This window comes from Diabrotica virgifera, chromosome 3 (assembly GCF_917563875.1).
Source record: "Diabrotica virgifera virgifera chromosome 3, PGI_DIABVI_V3a".
NCBI classification, from domain to species: Eukaryota; Metazoa; Arthropoda; class Insecta; order Coleoptera; family Chrysomelidae; genus Diabrotica; species Diabrotica virgifera.
Window position 1 is genome coordinate 57,095,830 of NC_065445.1, and position 23,896 is coordinate 57,119,725.

At 32.7% G+C, this 23,896-nt stretch overlaps 2 protein-coding genes across 2 annotated transcripts in view; one reads left to right on the forward strand and one right to left on the reverse strand.

The window, feature by feature from the left end:
• Window positions 1-23,896, reverse strand: part of LOC114324501 (connectin-like) — a 1,593,699-nt gene that overhangs the window by 540,310 nt on the left and 1,029,493 nt on the right. The window lies entirely within an intron of this gene.
• On the forward strand, window positions 7,759-8,436 carry LOC126882487 (ribonuclease H-like). The gene has a single exon (XM_050647452.1). The coding sequence runs from the start codon at window positions 7,759-7,761 to the stop codon at window positions 8,434-8,436; it is 678 nt and encodes a 225-aa protein (XP_050503409.1).

Here is a 23,896-nt window from a genome sequence, read left to right on the forward strand (position 1 = left end):
CAGAGGAACAGACACGTTCGATAAAGAGTACTGAGGTGGTGCGTACAAAATTGTATCGTTAATCATAAAAAACATTAACACTTACTTACAACTTTGAGGAATTTTTTTTAATTTTAGACGAAATAAAAAATTCGTATGACAGTAATGACAGATGACTTTTGCATGATGGCCGGTTTTGATGTTTAATCGATAGTTATGAATATTGTATACCTACCTAATTACTAAATCTGTAAAGTTTTGATTTATTTTGTATGAATATAATTGCGAAACACTACAGAATTTTACTTTTTGACATAAATTTTATTAATAATAAGATAAATTTTGTACAATATTTTTAATAATTAAAGTAAATAAATTTTAATTTCACTCAAATAAATAATCGATTGCTGCCATTGACCACTTACATTCAATCTCGGTTAATTTGATTAATTACAGCGGCAGGTAAAGTAACATTCTTCTTTCAATACAACAAAGTGTTACTTTACTGCCGAAAATGAGGGCAAATGAGTATAATAATGAATGAGTTTAGTGAAGTTGGCGATAAACAATGATTTTAAACAAATTCGCAAAAATACATAGTTTTTTCACTTCGTACAAATTATTTTTAGATCAGTTGGGCCTTTCTTCTCTAAAATTGACTGTTGTCGAGTTATTAGCGACTTAAAATTTGAAAAACGCCAAAATAACCATTTTCAAAGTTTAATAACTCGGTTAAAGATAATTATTGTGAAAGTCAAGCGAGCGACCGTGGAGTAACGGCATAATCGCTGGCCTCATACGCCAGTGCACGTAGGTTCGAGCCCTGCTAAAGACAAATCATTTTCATTTTCAATAATGACACGAGCCGTCTCACCGTGCCTCGGAGAGCACGTTAAGTAGTCGGTCAACCTGGGCAAGTGTACATCGACACTAGTTACTTGAAACAGGGTTAAAGATGTAGTTGGCGCCGGAACTGTCCGAAAGGCAAAAATGTCATACGATATTATATATTATGAAAGTCAGAAACTAAAAAAATCAAAGATTAAAGCTACCTCTATAAGATCCTGAAGAAATTTTTGTCATTATTTCATAAATAAGATATTATTTTTAATTATCAACAATGAGCGCTAACCGTGTATTGAGTCGCCGTTAATGTGAGTGCGAGTGAGATTCACCATTGGATGGCTGGAATGGTGCATCTCTTTAGCACTCACCATTGACGGCCGCCTAATACGCACTTAGCACTCATTGTTAATAATTAAAGATAAAGCTTAGTAATAAAATAGTGACAAAAATTTCTGCTGGATCTTGTAGAGGGGGCTATAAACTTTGATTTGGTCACTTTCTGACTTTCATAATAATGGATTTTAACCGAGTTAAGCCTTGAAAATGGCTATTTTCGCATTTTTTAAATTTTAAATCGCGTATAACTCGACAACAATCAATTTTAGAGAAAAATCACAAAATACCTTTTTTTGCTCAGAATAACCCAAATGATTTAAAAAAAAATTGTTCGAAGTGAAAACAATTTATCGATCAAGGTGCTGCCTGGCACCAAGTAGATTGGTTATAAGGACCTCTTTTTGAGTAAGTTTGTGCAAAAAATTCGAATCGGAGTAATTTACCTAACGGGGGCGACGATACAGCCTAGACTAATTTGAACATATTCAGTAACATTTAATTTCTAGAATCGGCTGATTGTTTGAATCAAAATCAACTTTTACTAAATGGCATTGGGAAGAGTATACTTTTCCTAGTTGGAGTCTACTTTTACTAGTAAATGTTGAATATAAATCTTTATTTTATATTTATAATCAACTTTTACTGAAACCAGCCGTTAGAGTTGACTCCAACTAGTTGGAGTCAACTCCAACTGGATAATCAATTTGAACTGTAACATATATATCTTCGATTATAATTCACTACAATTTGTTTTTCCAAATTTTTTACGAGGAAACATTTTCTTTGATCAGATAAAATATTATTTTCTTTGATAATAATAATAATAATAATAATAGATTTTATTTGTGACAAATAATAACATTATAAATAAACCCAGTTTCTCACTGAAGTTGTTTGTCACATGGACTACAACTTGTGCGTGAGGGTTAATTTTGATTATATTAAACTACATTAATTTATCTTCAAGTTTACAAAAAGGAATTAAATATTTTCGCTCATCTGTCTTCAAATTTGGGCTCCTCTTCTCACTAATTCGTTTACTGTTAAATTTTGTTTATGGGATTTACGAAACTCTCATAAAATTCAAGAAAGGATTCCGAAAAATTTCTGATGGGATTCTTCTGGCGGACTTCGTTTTCTATGAACATTATCATGACTTTTTGAAGGTGTTTTATCCATTTTTACAATAATTTTTACAATTTAAACATTTATAAGTGACATTTTAAATAAATCATTTTGACATCGATTAGAAGAATTAAAAAATAAAAAATGATCAGACAAATAACTTGTTAAACCCGAAAATTCTGCACCAAAATCAATTTCAAAATTTTCATTAAAAATTTCGCATATGTCCTCCAACGTTTTAAAACCGTTTAAAGACGGGATGTGATCTAAAGCATGAATATTTCAATTTCCGTTAGAAAATCGTAAAACTATGGTTAAAGGTGTAAATTCTCTTAAAAATAGGGGATTTAAAAGAATCACTAGAATTATAGGTATTCTTTTTCTCATGATCATCTTTCAGTGCGTCACAGTTTTTCGATTTCTTTCTAACGCATTAAATTGTATGTGACAGAAAAAAAAGGCACGTCGGTGATTACATTTCGTCGGTGATTACATTTCGTCGGTGATATTTATAACATTTATTATAGTTATTCTAGTTGTCGATAGATGGCTCCATAATAAAAAAAAATAATTTATTTTTAATTAGATAATAATATTACAAATATAATCTGTATAATTTATAAGACTATACAAATAAAAGAAAATACCATTTTGTAAATGCGAGAAACACATTTGATTTGTTTTTATTCCAAATTGAAAATAAAATGTGACAACTGTCAGATTTAACTAAAATGTCATGTTAGAATAAATGTCATAAATGTGTATTATCACGGACTTTTCCTTTCATTTGTTACGCACTGAAAAATGATCATGAAAAGGACAATACCTACTAAATTGGGATACAAATTGTACTAAATATAATAAAAGTAAATAAAATTCGGATTTCCCAATTAACCATCCTTCATCATTTTAACATCCTACAAGTACAGTATTGCCCAAAATAAACAGTACTAAAACTGAAACACAGATGTATTTTTGTGCGCGCTGTCATATTCAAATTAGCTAGTATAGACCTCTCTAGTAATCTTTAAATATTTACTTATTAAGGCCTAATTGCAGTACCATTTAAACTTCTGTGGTGAGCGGATGTGTTTAAAATATTTCTTTCGCTAAATAATAATTACCTACCGTTATCAAATACACATTAGAAACTAATTATCACTTAATAAGTATTTTAGGTGATACGAATAAAAATGTGATATTTTGGTTAAATTATTTTGAAACTTTTTAAACTTTTATAAAACATAAAATAGTAATATTTACGTTTAATAAATAAATAAATAGTGCGGTGAATAAGGTCATATTTTGGTTAAATTACTTTAAAACTTTTTAAACTTTATAAAGCATAAAATAATAATATTTACGTTTAATAAATAAACAAATAGTGCGGTGAATAAGGTGTAAAAATGGCCGATGAACCACCCCTTGACAAAGGGGGAACAGTGGATAATGGAGGAGAAAATGTAGATATGGTCATAGACAACACTACGACAACCAGAAATCAAGATGATAAAACCGCAGCTGGTACAGATAAGTTGACACTTTCAGATACTAAGCAAAAAAGTAAGGTTTTCAATCTACAAAAACCGAACCTGTATTCAGATTTTGTCTATGTTTTTATTGAAAGTACCAATAATGAGCTTGCAATAGGAAAATTACATCCTATGGCAGTTGGCCATGTGCTCCATAAAAAATTGAATGTTCAGAATATTGTACGAATTGATAGAGTAGGCAGAAACAGAATAAGGGTTCAATTAAAAACAATTAAAGATGCTAATAAACTAGTAGCTAATGAACAGTTAAAAAACGAAAATCTAATTGCTTATATACCAAATAATTTATTATCGAGGAAGGGGGTTGTTAAAAATGTTGATACTTCTTTTGATGAGCAATATCTTTTTACAAATTTTCTATCTGCCGTAACTATTACCGAAATTCGTAGAATCAAGCGAAAGGTCATTTCTGATGGAGAAGCAATATTTGTTCCTCGACAAACAGTCATAGTCACCTTCGAGGGTAACGTGTTACCCTCAAACATCTTCATTAATTCGGTATCTTGCCCTGTTGAACCTTATATTCACAGTGTTACCCAATGCTACCGGTGTCTTAAATATGGTCATGTAGCGAAGCAGTGTCGTAGTACAGTGGCTCTTTGCATAAACTGTGGTAAAACAAAAGATGAAACTCATTCATGTCGGGATCCACAGGATAATTGTTGCATTTACTGTAAAACTAATTCACATAAATCAATCTCTAAATCATGTCCAACACATATAAAACAAAGTGAAATAAAGAAAAAAATGGCTGAAGAGAATTTAACTTTTACGGAAGCAAAAAATTTAAATAAAACATCATATGCTTCTACATTAAAAGTTAACAATAAATTTCAAGCTCTATCTTATTTATCAGAGGAAGAGTTTCCCCCTTTGCCTTCACGAAGACATAATATCAAATATCCTAGACAACCAGTGTCATCTCAGTCAACTAATTCTGTTACCTTACAAACAGCTCGAAATCGCAATGCTTCAACTCAGATCGAAACAGTTAACAAGAAGCGAAAACCCAATTCTCCCATTCAAATATCAAATTCCCCTCCAATGTTCCCATTTAAATTTGGACCCGAAAAATCTATTAATATACCACCAAGAGAAAATTTTGAATCTGATATGTCAGATGAATTTATTAAAGGATTCTTCGCGGTTTTACAGAAAGTACTAAGTGAAGTAAAATCTTTTAAAGAACTTACAGCCATTGATGCAGATTATATTAAAAATATTGCGTATAATTGTAATGAAAGTATATGTGACGATGACGAATACTAACCTCAATCAATTGAAAATTTGTCAGTGGAACGCACGTTCCGCTGTATCCAATAAACATAGCTTAGTAAAAATATTATCAGATTATGATGTTGATATTGCTCTGGTATCAGAAACATGGTTTAAACCAAAAGTCACTTATACATTTTATGGATATTCTATTGTGCGTAAAGATAGGATAGATGGTACGACAGGTGTAGCTATTCTTGTAAAAAATAATATCAAATTCAAAGAAGTATCAATTAATAATGTAGCAGATGGTATGCAAGTCTGTGCGGCAGAAATTTTTGTTTCTGAAAATCTATCCATTACTTGTGTTTCTGTGTATTGTCCTCCAAATATCGCAGTTACTGTGCACAATTTTTCCAATCTTTTTAATAACATAAATGGTACATTAATAATTGGAGGAGATTTTAATGCGCACCACGATCTGTGGGGCTCATATAAAATCAATCAATCTGGAAAAAATATGGTAAATGCATTAAATCAAAATAATTTGGTAATTTTAAATGATGGGTCACCTACAAAAATATCTCGGTCGGGTCAAAACTCTTCTGTCGACTTATCACTAGTATCTCCGGACATCGCTGATAAAACTAACTGGAGCGTGGTAACAGATACTCTTGGATCGGATCATTTTCTCATTCTTATGAAAATCAACATATTGAGGGAACAGTTTAGTAATACAATACAACCAAAAACAAAATGGAACACTAAAAAAGCTAACTGGATGGAATACGAACGAACTTGCATTATATATCTCAGTAATAAACCCCAACTACTAAATGTAAATGATAAATATAAATATTTTATGGAAGGCATTGAATATGCCGCTGCATGTTCAATCCCAATCAATAAGCCTTTCAAAAAAGCTAAACTGCCACCCCCGCCCTGGTGGGGTAGTGACTGTGATAAAGTCGTTTTTTATAGAAAAGAAGCATTAAAAAAATATATCAACAATAGTAATATGGAAAATTATATACATGTTAAAGAAAAAATGGCAGTAGCAAAAAAATTTTTAAAGAACAAGGCTAAGGAGTACTGGGTTAACTACTGCGCTAAACTTAACAAAAATACTCCGTCTAAGGAAATATGGCAACAGGCAAAAAAGATGCAAAGAATTCCTTCACCTTCCCCTAAATGTACCAACTATGAATGGATAGACACTTTTTTGCAAAATATCACCCCATGTTCGGCAGACCAGGAAGTAAAGGATTTAGTAGATAATGCAGATGTGAAGAATGATATACTTAATGATCCTTTAAAATTTACGGAACTACAATTTGCATTAAAAAATACCAAGAATACAGCTCCAGGTATGGATCAAGTTACATACGATATGATATGGAATTTACCAACTGTCGGTAAATTATTTCTTTTAGAAATTTTTAATGATATTTGGTTATACAACGCAGTCATTGAGGAATGGAAAAATGTTGTAGTTGTACCAATCCCAAAACCGCAGAAAAATCCCAACCTTGCAGAATCTTATCGACCCGTTTCCTTATTATCCTGTGTCATGAAAACTTTTGAACGGATTATTAAGCACCGGTTAGAATTTCATTTGACTAGCACTGCTTTTTTCCCTTTGGAACAATTTGGTTTTAAAAAAGGGTTTAGTACTATTGACGCAGTATCTTATTTAACAACAGACATTCAGTTATGTTTTTCAAATAACTACTACTTAGGTGCTGCTTTTCTTGACATAAAAGGTGCCTACGATGCAATTAATATCATTATGTTAAGAGAAAAATTGCTTCAGGCAGATCTTCCTCCAAGAGTGTGCAATGTCTTGTGTAATCTTCTCACACAAAGAAAAGTTTATGTAAGGTCGAATAACAATTCTATAATAGGTCCTAGACGATCATCCACAGGTTTACCACAGGGTTCTGTTATCTCTCCCCTTTTGTTTAATATTTTTACAAAAGAAATACACGATGGAAATAATAATTGTAATATTATACAGTACGCTGATGATTTTGTCATTTATAACACGAATAAAAAATTAGAAGCAGGCATCACTGAGCTTACGTCACATATACAGCTAAGTACTTTGAAATTTGAATCGTTAGGTTTTTCTTTAACCCCTCAAAAATCTAATGTTACCATCTTTACAAGACATAATCTGCCCAATATCGATCATATTAATGTAAATGGTACACTATACCCGGTATCAAATCAGGTAACTTATCTTGGAATTATTCTCGACAGGAAGCTTAGCTGGAAACCATTTATACAAAATATAGAATCAAAATGTTTAAAAGGTATAAATTTTTTAAAATTCATAAGAAGAACTTGGTGGGGAGCAGATCCACAATCGTGTTTAACTTTCTACAAAGCCTTTATTAGGTCCATCCTGGATTACGGATGTACGTTGTATGGATCAGCCAGTCCTTACACTCTAAAACGATTGGAAATAATTCAAAATACTTCTCTAAGACTCTGTTTGGGTGCAATGTGTTCAACGCCTGTGGAACCACTTCGGATTGAAGCACTAGAGCCACCATTATTTTTGCGGAGGGAATGGTTGTCAGAAAAATTTATTATTAAGTATTCTTTTAAAAATCCTACTCTGTTACATAAAATAGCTTTATTAAATAACCACGATTTAACAAACAAATATTGGTCAAAAAAACCTTCTCCTCCATTATGTATGGCTTTTAGAAATACCAGTCCTCATAATAGTGCTTTAAAAAGACCTATTTCGGTCGATAAATCTGAATTTTTTGATATGTTGGAACCACTAGAAATTAATATTCCCGTATACCATGAAAATTTGTTGATAAGTAAAAATACTTTAAGCGCTTGCATAGCAAATCTGCCAGATTTTCTGGAAATATATACTGACGCATCAAAACAAAATGACGGTACGGGGTGTGCATTCTATATACCATCAGCAAACATTCAAGAAAAATTCAAACTAAATAGCAGTACTTCCATTTTTTCTGCAGAAGTTATTGGTATTATTAAAGCCTGTGAGTATATCGAAAAAAGCAAGTTAAAAAAAATACATCTTTTGAGTGACTCCTTATCGGTTCTTAAATGCATCGCTAACCCAATTAATGTGGTGGCTACTGATATAAATCCTTTTATTAAAGAACTAAAATTAAAAATTCATAAATTAAGAAAAAGTCACTACGAATTAAAATTCACTTGGGTAAAAGCTCATATAGGACTTCGTGGAAATGAAGTAGTAGATTCCTTAGCCAAAGAAAGCGTCACAACTGGACAGTATATGGAGAACAATTTAGGAGCTCAAGAATATTTAACGATATCTAAACGTAATTTTAAGGAAAAATGGGAATTGCACTGGAAAAAAATATTGCGGTAATTGCCCCACACGATACACACTGTTACATTCAAGTATTCCGACAGTGTTGTGGCACCAAGAGTATGATTTTACAAGGAATGATATTGTGACCATTTGTAGGCTTAAATTCGGACATGCAAGCTTTCCTCAACATTTATATAGAATCGGTGTAGTCAATACCGAACTTTGTGAAACCTGCAATGTGGTGAGCGACTTGGATCACATTTTTTATGCTTGTAGTAAATTTGAAATACAAAGACAGGAATTTATTAATAGTTTATTATTGCAAAACTTATACCCCCCTTTCAATCTACTTTATTTACTATCATTAAATATGTATCAGGTATACAAAATTATTCTTAAGTTTATTAAGATGTGTAACTTAAAACTTTAGAGTGTAGGTATTAAGCTCGTTACCTCTGTTATATAGCCAAATATTTTACCTATTTACCTATATTTTCCGAGGTCTACCCTTTCTGTCTGTGAGTCACCTTGAATGACCCCTAGGTGCGAAAAGTAATCCTAGTTCCTCTCCCCATCGTAGTTCTTCATTTAAATTTCCAGAATAATAGTGTAGTTAGATTAGTTAGTTAGAATAGGTTACACATTTGTTACTGGCTGAATGGGCACTTAGCCCAAAGGCCAAAAAAAAAAAAGGCCTAATTGTTAAAAATGGTGTTAAAAATGGTGTTAAATACAGAGGAGAAAGTGTTTCTCGTGGAGCATTATTTTCGCTCATACGGAATCAGCCGACGTAATAGTGCAAGTCTGCAATACGTGTGTGATCAATTCACACAACGCAACGGTTTAATAAATGTTCTAATGCTGTAATTTTCAACAACCTTCAAAATTACAGCATTACTTGGACAACGTTTATTAAACGGTTGTGTGAATTGATCACACACGTATAGCAGGCTTACACTATTACGTCGGCCGATTCCGTATGAGCGAAAATAATGCTCCACGAGAAACATTTTCTCCTCTGTATTTAACACCATTTTTAACAATTAGGCCTTAATAAGTAAATATTTAAAGATTACTCGACAGGTCTATACTAGTTAATTTGAATATGACAGCGCGCACAAAGATACATCTGTGTTTCAGTTTTAGTACTGTTTATTTTGGGCAATACTGTATTTTATAACGGCGTATTATTAGCCTACTAAATGAACGGGAAATACGGCGAGACCGTGTAATTTTCAGGGGCAGCTCAGAATTGCATGAAAATTTGGATTTAGTTTCTACTTACCCTCCACTTCAAAGTTGAAATTGTGCCGTTGGTTGCTTTTACTTGGAGGGGTGACAGTCACCCCTTCTCGGGGGTAAAAAACCGTAGGTTCAAGGTAAGACCGGAAATGAATAAATTGACTGATTTTAAGCATTTCTTGTTCTATAGAGTTTTTTATGTCAGTCAGTACTTTTTGGGTTATTTGCGATTGAAAATGTTTATTTTTCGACAAAAAAACTACGTTTTCAGACGGTTTTTCGCAAATAACTCAAAAAGTAAATATCCGATCGAAAAAAATAATCTTTGCAAAAGTGTAGCTTATAAAAAACCGAAAAAATGGTGTATCAGTAAAGTCTATTAATCGAGTAAAAACAAAGTTGTAGCTCATGAAATATACGTTCTTATTCGTCTAACTCCAACTCGAATATTTCAAGGTGAAATCATCGAAAAATTAAGAACTTTTGGGAAAACCCATTTAAACTTTTTTAAAATATTTATTAAAAGCTTTATTTCAATTGTTCATAAAAGTCTCTAGCATTGAAAATAAGCGAGTTACGCTCAAAATAAAGTTGGCCCTCTTTTTTTTTGGTAAAAAAATCATGAAAATCTCCCCGTGTTTAACTCCCCAAATGAAATTAATCGCTACCTCTTTACAAACAATTTACTTACTTATCTATCTTTTATATGATCTGTCAGTCTCGCCGGTTTAAAGTGCTTATTTTTGAAAGGGTTATAGTTGAAAAAGCTTGAACGGGTCACTATCCACGAGTGTATATCTTAACCAATTTTGTCTCACGGGAAATCAAAATAAAACTAGCATATATATAATAGCAAAACCTACATTTTTTTACTCTTTAAGATTTTTCTTATCGCTAATACTTTTTAAGTTATTTTGGAAGAAGGAAATTTTTCAAAAATTTTTATAAATTTTTTTTTTACTATAAAATCATATTTTTTCAAAAATAAGCACTTTAAACCAATCATACTTAAAGATCGTATAAACAATACACATACAGTTAAAATAAAGCGTAAAGCGGTAACGATTAATTTTATTTAGGGTGCTAAATAGAAAGAGGTTTTCAAGATTCTTTTTACTAAAAAGAGGCGCCAACTTTTTTCAGTGTAACTCGTTTATTTTTGACGATAAACCTTTTTTGTAAAAAACAAATATAAAGGTTTTTTAGATATTTTAAAAATATAAATAAGCTTTTCCCGAAAATTGCTTAATTTTTCGGTCATTTCGCGTTGAATTATTCGATTTGGAATTAGACGAATAAAAACGTATTTTCATGAGCTACAAATTTGCTTTTACTCAATTTATAGACCTTACTGTTACACCATTTTTTTTTCGTTTTTTATGAGCTACACTTTTGCTTAGAATATGTTTTCGATGAAATATTTACTTTTTGAGTTATTGGCGAAAAACTGTCTGAAAACGTAGTTTTTTTTGTGGAAAAATCAATATTTTCAATCGCGAATAACTCAAAAAGTATTAACTTACGTAAAAAATTTTATAGAACGAAAGTTGCTTATAATCTGTCAATTTATCCGTTTCCGGACTTATTTTAAACAAGCGTTTTTCACCCCCCGAGAAGGAGTGACTCTCACCCCCCAAGTAAAAGCAACTAACGACACAAATTCAACTTTGAAGTGGAGTGTAAGTAGAACCTAAATCCAAATTTTCATGCAATTCTGAGCTGCCCCTGAAAATTACACTCCAAAACGGTCATTTATTGGGCTATATAGGCATAGGTCTGGATTCCGCGTATGAAAAAAAAGTTGATTAATAGCAAGCTTAAAATTTGTTAAAAGCTTAAGGGTGTCTAGTCGGACAAACTTTGATATATGGGAACACTGGAACAGGGGAAGTTTTAATTGTGGAACAGGTTAAAAATTTGGAACGGTCACACCACGAAAACAGCAAATTCATTTTGTCCGACAGAACAGACTTAAACTCTTCGAACAGAGATTAAACTCTCATACAAAAATCAGACTGCTATTTATCACCAAATGGGCGTTTTAATAAGTGGAACATGTAGAATATGTCAAATGACAGGAATTATGACAGGTGATAAATAGTAGTCTGATTTTTGCATGAGAGTTTAATCTCTGTTCGGAGAGTTTAGGTCTGTTCTGTCGGACAAAATAAATGTGCCGTTTTCGTGGGGTGACCGTTCCAAATTTTTAACCTGTTCCACAATTAAAACTGCCCCTGTGTTCCCATATATCAAAGTTTATCCGACTAGACACCCTTAATCTATTAACAAATTTTCAGCTTGCTATTAATCAACTTTTTTTTCATACGCGGGATCCAGACCTAGCACTGTAAGCACTTTGTGTAAAGATCGGGTATTTTCTAAGAAAAAATGAAAAGGCAGTGAATGAGCCGTCTCTCTTCAGGTAGTTCAGTAGATACGAGTCATACGACAGCCTGTGCGGGGAAATATTTTGTGTAGAATTAAAAATGCAAAATTTAGTAAAGTTCTCAAATATGCGAAATATGCATGCAATATGCACTTAGCATAAAATCCGCTTCCTACTCATAACCTACAGTGATGAATTCACTAAAGTCGCGTCCTCACTGGTAAAAATTTGTAACGAACCAGCTGTTCACCGCAAATATTTGCGAGCTCGAAGTAAATTGTTCTAATGTGGACGTGTTTGTCGCGTAAATCGGACGTAAGAATTTATTTCTTCCTCTTCTTCTTCTTCTGCTTCTTCTTCTTCTTCTTCTTCTTCTTCTTCTTCTTCTTTTTCTTCTTCTTCTTCTTCTTCTTCTTCTTCTTCTTCTTCTTTTTCTTCTTCTTCTTCTTCTTATCTTCTTCTTTATAAAAAAAATGGTTGTTCATTGGCGGATTGATACCTCTATGGAAAGTTGTCACTCCATCTTTTGCCCGGTCGGCCGATCTACGATTGGTGATTTATCTCTTGCTATTTTGACCACACGTGTCTCCCCTACATGGCTAAACGCATCCATATAACCAGTAGATAATAAAATAAGTTTCCGATATGTCCACTATTACAACAACACCGCGAACTTTTAAACTCATCTGCTGCAAAATCACGTTTTTTGACATATTGGGTTTTGCCTTAGCACCACAGATATCTTGTCCTAGAATTTTTTGCAAGGCACCATTTTAAAGTAAAGAAAATAAACTTTTCTTGCAATGAATATACCTAAATACACAAGAAAAAAAATCATAATGAGAAATTTAAAAAATTATCATAAAAAATATCAAAAATCATTAAAAGTATAGAATAGAATAGAAATATGCTTTATTGTCATGAAAAATTCAACAATTTTATAGACAAAGCCTACAAGAATCATAAATAAAAACAATAACAAATACAATTTACTAAAATTATAAAAATCGTCAATATAAATAATACATAAAAAAGTGAAATAAAAATCAGTAACAATCTATTGCAAAATTAAAAAAAAAAATTGCAAATTGCGTAATCTACCTTATATATATATAACAGCGCTAACAGGCCTTATAGGCCTACGGCTTCTAAATTCTGGATAATATTTCTCCATTCTGTTCGGTCCTCTGCACTCTTTCTCCAGTCCTTCACCCCGATTTCTTCCAAATCCCTCTCTGCAGCCTCTAACCATCTCTTCCTTGGTCGACCTCGTCTCCTTTTTCCCAATGCTCTGTCATTCAATATTCGTTTGACGTTTCTAGTTTCTGGCATTCGAGTAATATGTCCCAGCCATCTAACTCTTTGGGCTCGTATTTTTGTCGTTATTTTTGGTCTCCCATACATCCTCATTACTTCTTCATTTGTTCGTCTCCTCCAGGTTTTCTCCGCTATCTGTATACCTCCAAAAATTTTTCTCAGGATCTTCCTTTCCCATATCTGTATCTTCTTCTCCTCTTGTTGATTCATTACCCACGTTTCGCTCGCATACAACACTGTGGGCCGTATTATCGTTTCATACATTCTGATTTTCGCGTTTATTGATACATTTTTTGCTTTTAATATCGTGTTTAAGGCACCCACAACTCGACTTCCCTTCAATAATCTTTTATCTATTTCTTTTTCTTCCCTTCCAGTACTGGTTACAGTCACTCCCAGGTATTCGAATTCTGCTACTTCCTTAAATTTATATTCATCTCCTTCTCCTTTCATTTTTATATAGTTATCCTCTTTATTTATATCTCCTTTCATTACCATGTATTGTGTTTTTCCTTGGTTGATTCTTAATCCATACCTTTTTGCTTCCGCTTCGAACTTTTGGAATATTTTTTGGAGATGTTCCTTTGTTCTTGTTAGGATGACTAGATCATCAGCGTAAGCTATAAACTGCTGTCTGTTGTTAAATATGGTACCGCTTGTATTAATTTTTATCCTTCTTACTATGTGTTCTAGTACCAAGTTAAATAAGTCTGTAGATAGAGGGTCACCCTGTTTCAGTCCTTTATTCACTGTGAATTGTTTTGAAAAATTTCCTTCCAGTGTTATCCTGTTTTTTGTATTGTTGAGCGTCATTCTCACTAATTTAACCAGCTTTCCTGAAATACCCAAGGATCTCATTGCTTCATATAGCATATCTCGGTCCACTGAGTCGTAAGCCTGTTTAAAGTCAATGAACAACATGTGTAGTCCCAAATTTTGTTCGTAGCTGTTGTTCTGTATTAGTTTTAATAAACATATTTGATCTGTTGTTGATCTTCCTGGTCTAAAACCTCCTTGGTATTCTCCAATGATCTTATTTACCTCCTTTTGCAATCTATTTCGGATGATTTTTGCAAGTATTTTATAGGCCACTTCTAATAGCGATATTCCTCTATAATTTTCGCAACTTGTTTCATCACCTTTTTTGTAGATTGGACAGATGAGTGCATTGTTCCATTGTTGCGGCATTTCCTCTTTTTGCCAGACTGTTAATATTAGTCGGAAAATTTTTTCTTGCAGCTTTTCTCCTCCTACTTTAAAAATCTCTGCCGGAATTCCGCTTTCTCCTGCGCTTTTGTTATTTTTTTGCTTCAATATTGCTTCTTTTACTTCTTGTAGTGTAGGTTCTTCTTCACGTTGTTGTTCTGTGTTATCCTGTTCATGTTGTTTTATTTCCTGGGGTTCTGCTTGTTTATTTTCATTTAATAGTTCTTCAAAATACTCCGCCCATCTGTTCAATTTTTCTGTTGTTTCTCCTAAAAGCACACCGTCTTTACCTCTACAATAACTTGTTTTACTCTTTGCAGTTCCTCGAGATTTTTTTACTTCTTGGTAGAAATTTCTTATTTCCTTGTTTACGTATGATTCTTCTATTGTTTTCAACTGTTTGTCAAGATGTTCTCTTTTCTTTTTTCTGCAGATTTGTTTTACTTCTCTTCTTGCCATTTTATATTTTTCTGTAGTATCCTGTGTATTATTTTTGTCTTTTTCTATTTTTGCTTTATTTCTACGTATCAATGCTATTTTACAATCCTCGTCAAACCAGTCTCTTCGTTTCTCTGCTTGTACTTTTCCTAGACATAGTTCCGTTGCTTCTGTCATCGCTATCTGTATATTCCTCCATTCTTCATCAATATCTTCTGCGGTGGGGAAACGAAGTCTTTTATTTATCTCTGCCACAAATTTGTTTGCCGTTTTTTCTTCTTTAAGTAATTCTATCCTGTATGTTAATCTTTCTTTTGCTGTTCTTGGGTTTCTTGGCAGCTCTTGTTTAAGTTTGGCTATCGTTAGAATATGATCGCTATTGGTATCTGCCCCTCTGTAGCTTCTGGAATCGGTAATTGCTCTGATATGTTTACTTTCTATTAATACGTGGTCTATCTGGTTTTTTGTCCTTCCATCTGGAGATATCCAAGTTATCTTATGAATATCCTTATGGTCAAATCTTGTGCTTACAATTTTCATTTTATTTTCTGTTGCAAATTCAATTAATTTTTTCCCATTTTCATTTGATTCCTTATGCAAACTTTTTCCACCCGTTATACTTCTGTAAATCTCTTCTCTTCCTATTTTGGCATTCATATCTCCTACGATTATCTTTATGTCATATTTCTGAATTTTATCCATCAAATTACTTAGCTTCTCATAGAACTCTGTCTTGGTTTCTAGGTCTTTTTCTTCAGTGGGGGCATGTGCATTAATGATGCTAATTTTTCTGTACTTTCCTCTTATTCTTAAATAACATATTCTATCTGATATTGCTTGGAAGTCTATAACTAATTTACTTATTTTTTCTGTCACCATAAATCCAACTCCAAAATATCTGTTTGTCCCGCCACTCTTAAAAAAGGTTCTTTTTCCTATTTTGACTATTTCAGTTCCCAACTGTTTTGTTTCTTGTAAGGCCAGGATGTCTACTTTGTAATTCTCCATAATATTATCTAAATTTTTTAAGGCACCCTCTTCGTACGTACTTCGTACATTCCAGGTTCCAATTTTTATTATTTCCTCATGTTTTTCTTTATTTGTATCGTTTTTTCCCTCATTTTCCAAAGTCGTTATTCCTTTTTTTGCCATGTCAATACCATATTTCAGCCGCTGTTCTTCGTTTATTAGTTTTTTGAATTTTCTATCAGCTGGTCTCTCTCCTCGTCCCATATCCAGATTTTGCCATTTACTATTAATTTCTTGTAGCCGATTTTCGTTTGCTTACCTTTGCTTCTTTCTTCCTTTGCTATTTTAGTTATTTCCTTTTGTATTTCTTTTTCTTTCGATGTCAAATCGTTGTTTATATAGATACGGTCTTTATGCTGTTTTAGTTTACTTTTCTTGTTTAGGATTTCCATTTTATCCGTGAAAGTTTCTGTCTCTATTGCGCATACTGTTTCTCCTATTTTTGTTGCACTTCTTAGTTTTATTTGTGTTTGCAACTCTTGGGCTATGAAATTTTCCATTTCTTCTTTTAATTTCTTATCATCATTTGTTTGTACTTTCAACCCAGTTACGATCAAGCTTTTCTTTTTGCTAAATTTCTCCAGTTGCTCCATTCTTTCATGTAGCAATTTTACTTCTTTTTTTAGTTTTTGATTCTCTACTTTTACATCCATTAACTCTTTATTGGTTTGTTGTTGTTCTTTTCTTATTTGTTTTATTTCCTGAAGCATTTCATCATTTTTATTCATGAGCTCTCTCATCATCGTAATCATAACATTTTCCATGTCTTCATTTTTTTCGTTGCCTGCTTTGCTTGGTGACCGTTTTGTAATTTTACTTCTATTAAAACAATCATCCAAGTTTTCTCTTTTGCGTTTCGTTTCGTCATCGGTTTCACTTCCTGTGTCATTATCCTTTCTTTCCATTTTCTAAAAGTGCCCCGCTAAATGTTACAATTAGAGAAATCTGTATAGAATACAATATAAAATATAAGGTTAGTTTAAAAAAAATAAACCTATATTAGACACAATCTATAAACTTAATTTAGAAATTAACTTTAAGCCAGTTCGTAATCACCGTAAAAATTAAAATTATTGATTTTTAATTCTCGCACTATTTTAGATTTATTTTATAAGTCCGACTCTGCACTGCGAAAATAAATCAAGTCTGTTTGACCCATCAAAACTTGAATTTCTTATCAGTGGTTTTATTTTATTTATATTGTTCGAATAATTATTGGCATCTAAAATACCTGTTTACAGTAAATAATGGAGAGATCTTACTTTTTCGATGCTTTGGACGATTTATTTTCACTCACTAGTGCACTTGTACTTTTATTTACACACTGTGTTAACTTGGCGATTTATCTATTCGTAATTCCAATGGAAATTGGATTATTCACGGAACAGACGTTAATCAACCTCACAATTTGCCTACCAGGACCGTTCTCAGAAATAGTAATCTACCTTAAGAAATTTAATAAGTTAAGCTGCTGCATATGACACTTAAATATATATTTAGATTCTACTTATACATAAGAATACTGTAATTTCTTAGTTATTGGTTAAGAAACTCTGCTATTGAATAATATGGTCTTTCAAATAAATTGGCTTTTGTCATTTTAGGGAACTTTGGAAAAGATGTTGCAGATTTAAGTTGTATAGGGAGATGGTGGTATAGTTTTTTTGCAGAATATAATATAGATTCTTTTACTAACTCACTGGACGGGATCGGTAAATAGATGTCAAAGGTAGAATTTCTGGTGGAATAGTCATGTCTAGGTCTTGCTGGAAAGACATGTAGATGTTTACGAATTAATCAAACAGTTTCTAAAATATATAAAGAAGGTAGTGTTAGAATCCTGTGATCTTTGAAGTAGCTTCTGCAATATGTTGTTCTTCTGAGGCCAAACAGATATCTTATTGCTCTTTTTTGTAATTTAAAAATAACATCGGATTGGGCAGCTGTACCAGAACCCCAAAAAGGAAGACCATATCGAAGATGGGACTCGAACAAAGAAAAATATGTTATTTTGGAAGAGGCTAAATTCATTTCCTTCGAAACAGATCTTATTGCAAAGCAAGCTGAGGATAGTTTCTTGCTTAACACGTCGCGTCGATACAAAGGGACCATTTAAGGTTGCTATCTAAAAAAATACCAAGAAACTTTACAGAATCAACGATACTGATCTGGCTGTTATGAAGAAGTAAGGGTTGAAGAGTTCCTTTATAGGATAATCTTGAAAAAGCATAACTAGCTTAAAAATAGGCGTACAACCTTATACAATAGACCATTTTAAAGGTAATTGACTTCTCTTCCTACATAATGTACCACTGCATATACCTAGAAATGCGTAGAAAAAGTTACAGAACAATGTTTGTGAAATAATGGTGAAAATGGCCCAAAAATGCTGTGAGCGGCGAATTTTGAAAAATCCTATTTGGGAACTATAAATCCTAAAAACTTTTACAGAACATCATTTTAATGATGACGGATGGATGTTATTTTTTTCCGAAGCAATGCCTATACATATTGTTATATTTCTATTTGATATAAAAATTAAAATTTGATAATTATAAACAAAATTCACTTTAATATAAAATATTTTCAATTTTCTCAACCACGGGCATATAAATTTAAAACAACCTGTATACAACAAATTGTTATATGTAATTTTAAGAAGTGATTAGAATAAGCGTACGAAACTCGGAACAATGTGCTTAGAATAAACAAAGTGAATGACGCGTACCATTATCGTTTCTTCGCGGAAGGTCGATCATTAGCCTATGCTAAATAAAACTCAGTGAAATAGATGATAGTTCATTATCGTTTTTCGCGGAAGGTTTCGATCATTAGCCTATGCTAAATAAGACTCATTTGAAAGAGAGAATAGGTCATTAAAATTTGTAAATAGTAGAAAGTGATTTTAGAATGGGAATTAAATATTTTCTTTTGAAATCCATTAAGCATATTTAGAAAGATTAAAAATTGGTTTTGAGGAATACTGCGAATGAGAGTTGGTGGTGGAAGACTGATTTGTGAATCTGGAAGGGATATTTAGAAAGTAGGTGAATGAATGACAAAGTGGGATCAGAATGTTTTGAGCTGTCGAGAAGTGAAGTCGAGTAGTAGACGGTAGTGTACGGAGAGTGAGAAAGCCGGTGTAGTTCCGTGAGTGTGGAGTATCTATCGTGGAACGAGAAGTAGGCCAGGTCGAGAGTAAAAGAACCTCCTTGAGCCAAGAGTGTCCCGGTAGCTGATAGCAGTTTCAAAAAAGGTAGAACACAGCATCACAACAGAAGCAGGAACGAGAACTATTCGAGCTAGTTTTACAAAGGAGAACATTACTGGAAGCCAGGACGAGGTTTGATCGCAGCCAAGGATAGCAGGAAACGGGTCTTGTGTGAGGACATTTTCAGTTCACCAGGAAAAGGTCAGTCTCATTTGTTTGGACATGAATGTATGGGTTTTTCGTATTAAATTCCACATAAAAAATTGAATAACATAATCAATAATATCAGAAAAGCTTCATCAAACTTAAATAGAGTTGTTGCTAATAACTCCTAATAGTTAAATGTTAATAAAAACTTTCAATTGAAAACTAAAAGGAAATAAGATTCCCATTTGTAAATGTTATGTTTAAGAATAATAAGAAATAGCACATATTAAGCATTGATTGCCTTTTAAATAAAATAAAAAATATTTTGATTATAATTGTAACCCATATATGTGTATTTTTTTTACTCTTTTCTTTTCTATCCCGATTAGGAACCATTAAGAAATATTTAAAGCCACGAAAGTAAGTAATTAATTTATAATTCGCCCTGAGATTGAAAACATATTGATATGTGATCTGGTTAATTAATTAGATTAGTATTAATACATTGATTAAATTAAGTGACATATAAGAATATTATCTCATATCAATAATCAAGATCACAACAACTGTCGTCCAACGTGGAAAGCATTGTAAAGTATTTCTAGTGGCAAATTTGAAGGATAGAAAGAGTAAAGCCGGTATTTGAAAATTTATATGCCTGTGGTAAAAAGTGAGATACTTACATTTGATAACATAAAATTTTAGATCTCTTTAGGTACAAATTTTACATAACTGATTTAATATTTTATTTTTACGATATTTACATTTGATATATTTATTGACAATTTATAATATTTGGGTGAGAAAAAGTCGTCTTGGTAACATACTAGTAAAATTTCATATTTGGCGGGGACAGTACTTCTTAAAAACAAATGTCTGTGACAAGAAGCCAAAGCAAAGACAACAAAAAACAAAAAGAACATTCAGACCAAGAAGATATTTTAGACACGACAATCATGGCATCAGAACAGCAAGAATTATCAGGAATAGATAAACTATTACAACTGATGCAACTCCAGTCACAAAAAATGGATAAAATGCAAGAAAATCAGGAAGAAACATCAAAAAAAATGGATGAATCACAACAAAAAATGGAACAGAAAATGGATAAAGTGGAGAAAAAAATGGATGACAATCAACAGGAAACAAAACAAGCGATAGAAGAGAACAATAAGAAAATAGAGGAACGCATAGAAAAGTATGAAATGAAAATTAAAGATCACATGCAAAAACAAGAAATGAGAATGAAGGACCACATGAAAGAACAAGAAATGAAAATTCAAAATAAAATGAAGGAGTTAACGAATTGCCAAAAAAAAGAAATGGAAAGTTTGGAAAACAAGTTGCAAAACGCTATTCAAGCAGACATAGAAGAAGTGGAAAGAAAGATTGCGGAAATCAATACTCAACAGAATGTCGGAGAAAGAAGAGAAATGGTTATACATAGCACAGATGACGTGAAGATAAGGTTTGGCGGGGATGTAAGAAGATTACACCCAGTGCCGTTCATAAATAGCCTAAAAAAGAAAATACAGCACATCGGAAATTTCGAAACAGCAAAAGAAACTCTCAGAAACCATCTCAAATATGAAGCAAGCCTATGGTTCGATTGCAAAGAAGAAGAATTTGACAGTTGGCAACAATTTGAACAAAAATTTTTGAATTATTTCTGGGGAAAAGTCCAACAATTGGAAATTAACAAGGAATTGCAAAATGGGAAATACAATGATAGGATGGGTATATCAGAAAGGACATATGCATTACAAATTTACTATAACGCAAAACATTTACAATATAATTACTCATCGGAACAATTAGTCGAACTGATTGCAAGACATTTCGAAGAAACGCTGGAAGACCATATCACATTGCAAAACTACAAAGACATAGATAGTTTATGCCAATTCCTACAAATAAGAGAATTACGTGTAAGAGAAACAAAATCAAGAAGGTCGCGAGAAGATTACAGGCCCCGAGAAACACAGGATTACAGAGATAGAAATCAAAATAGGAGGGACTATACAAGACGAGATTTTAATCCCAGAAGGGAAAACGAAAATAGAGACAACGGAACAGGAAATTATGAACAAATAAATAGGCAATGGAATGAGGACAGAAATCGAGAATACCAGAATAGAAACACCACACGCTCAAATCAAGAAAACAGAAATAATGGTAGACAAAATGAACAGGGATATCAAGAAAACTGAAACAGATCCGACAGACCAAGAGAAAATAGAAGAGAAGTAAATAATACCCAGACAGATGGATATGACGGAGAGAGACATTATGACGAAAATATAAACAACGATGAGCAACCGGCGTTTTTTCACGACGGTGCTCACTAAAAACCAAAAATCAAACAGGAATCTTTTGTAACCCCAAGGAGTTTATTAAATTGGCAAGAAACAACGAAAAGAAAAATGGAGTTAATTTAAAATTTGTGGATGGATTTATCAACGAGAAACCAATTAAAATTATGATAGACACTGGATCTGAAATAACATTGGTCAACAGAAAACTAATAGAAGAAGTTAACTTAACAAATTTAATTTACAAAATACCTAGGGTAAATTTAGTGGGCGCAAACAAACGGACATTGGCAACTATAAATGAAGGCATACGAGTAATGGTACGACTGGGTAAGAAGATGTATGCACTACAATGTGTAATAATGCCAAACATGTCACATGACATGATAGTAGGAGTTGACGAATTGGCAGAAAAACATGTAGTGATAGATTTTAAAAATAATACGATGAATCTAACAGAAGAAAAAGAAGAAGAACAGGACAAGGAACAGGAGAAACAAAATACGGACGAATCAGGTAAAGAACAAACAGTGGAAATGAATTTGGCAACGAAGCAAGGACAAAGAAGAAAAGGGAGAAAAAGTCAGAAAAAGACAAAAGAAAATGAAACCTGTGGCTCCTCAAAAGAAGAGTTGAGCCCAGAAGAAGAAAATTTGAGAGTATCAGAAACAAAGGAAACCTGGGATTCCTCAAAAGAAGAGACGAGCTCAGGAGAAGAAGAAATAAAGCAAAAAAATGAAAGCGAAAAAGATATGATCGAAACAGTGGCATTTGAAGAGGAGGCATATGAAAACGAGGATGCAGAATACACGATAAAAGTATGTGAAAAATCTGAGGAAAAAGACAGAAGATTAATATGGGAAAAAGGGAAAGACAACATAATAGCCGACACTCTAACACAGGATGAGGACACTGAAAATAAGGAAACAATTACTCTACAGGTGGGACTAATTAGAGTAATACAAGAAGAAGGGGTATAAGACGTAGATTAAAGTAAGGAAATATACAGGGAGTTGGTTTTGCCTCGAGAAAATTTATTTAAAAATGCAGATAAATTTTATCGAATACAAGGCGGGGATTTGTTATATTTCTATTTGATATAAAAATTAAAATTTGATAATTATAAACAAAATTCACTTTAATATAAAATATTTTCAATTTTCTCAACCACGGGCATATAAATTTAAAACAACCTGTATACAACAAATTGTTATATGTAATTTTAAGAAGTGATTAGAATAAGCGTACGAAACTCGGAACAATGTGCTTAGAATAAACAAAGTGAATGACGCGTACCATTATCGTTTCTTCGCGGAAGGTCGATCATTAGCCTATGCTAAATAAAACTCAGTGAAATAGATGATAGTTCATTATCGTTTTTCGCGGAAGGTTTCGATCATTAGCCTATGCTAAATAAGACTCATTTGAAAGAGAGAATAGGTCATTAAAATTTGTAAATAGTAGAAAGTAATTTTAGAATGGGAATTAAATATTTTCTTTTGAAATCCATTAAGCATATTTAGAAAGATTAAAAATTGGTTTTGAGGAATACTGCGAATGAGAGTTGGTGGTGGAAGACTGATTTGTGAATCTGGAAGGGATATTTAGAAAGTAGGTGAATGAATGACAAAGTGGGATCAGAATGTTTTGAGCTGTCGAGAAGTGAAGTCGAGTAGTAGACGGTAGTGTACGGAGAGTGAGAAAGCCGGTGTAGTTCCGTGAGTGTGGAGTATCTATCGTGGAACGAGAAGTAGGCCAGGTCGAGAGTAAAAGAACCTCCTTGAGCCAAGAGTGTCCCGGTAGCTGATAGCAGTTTCAAAAAAGGTAGAACACAGCATCACAACAGAAGCAGGAACGAGAACTATTCGAGCTAGTTTTACAAAGGAGAACATTACTGGAAGCCAGGACGAGGTTTGATCGCAGCCAAGGATAGCAGGAAACGGGTCTTGTGTGAGGACATTTTCAGTTCACCAGGAAAAGGTCAGTCTCATTTGTTTGGACATGAATGTATGGGTTTTTCGTATTAAATTCCACATAAAAAATTGAATAACATAATCAATAATATCAGAAAAGCTTCATCAAACTTAAATAGAGTTGTTGCTAATAACTCCTAATAGTTAAATGTTAATAAAAACTTTCAATTGAAAACTAAAAGGAAATAAGATTCCCATTTGTAAATGTTATGTTTAAGAATAATAAGAAATAGCAAATATTAAGCATTGATTGCCT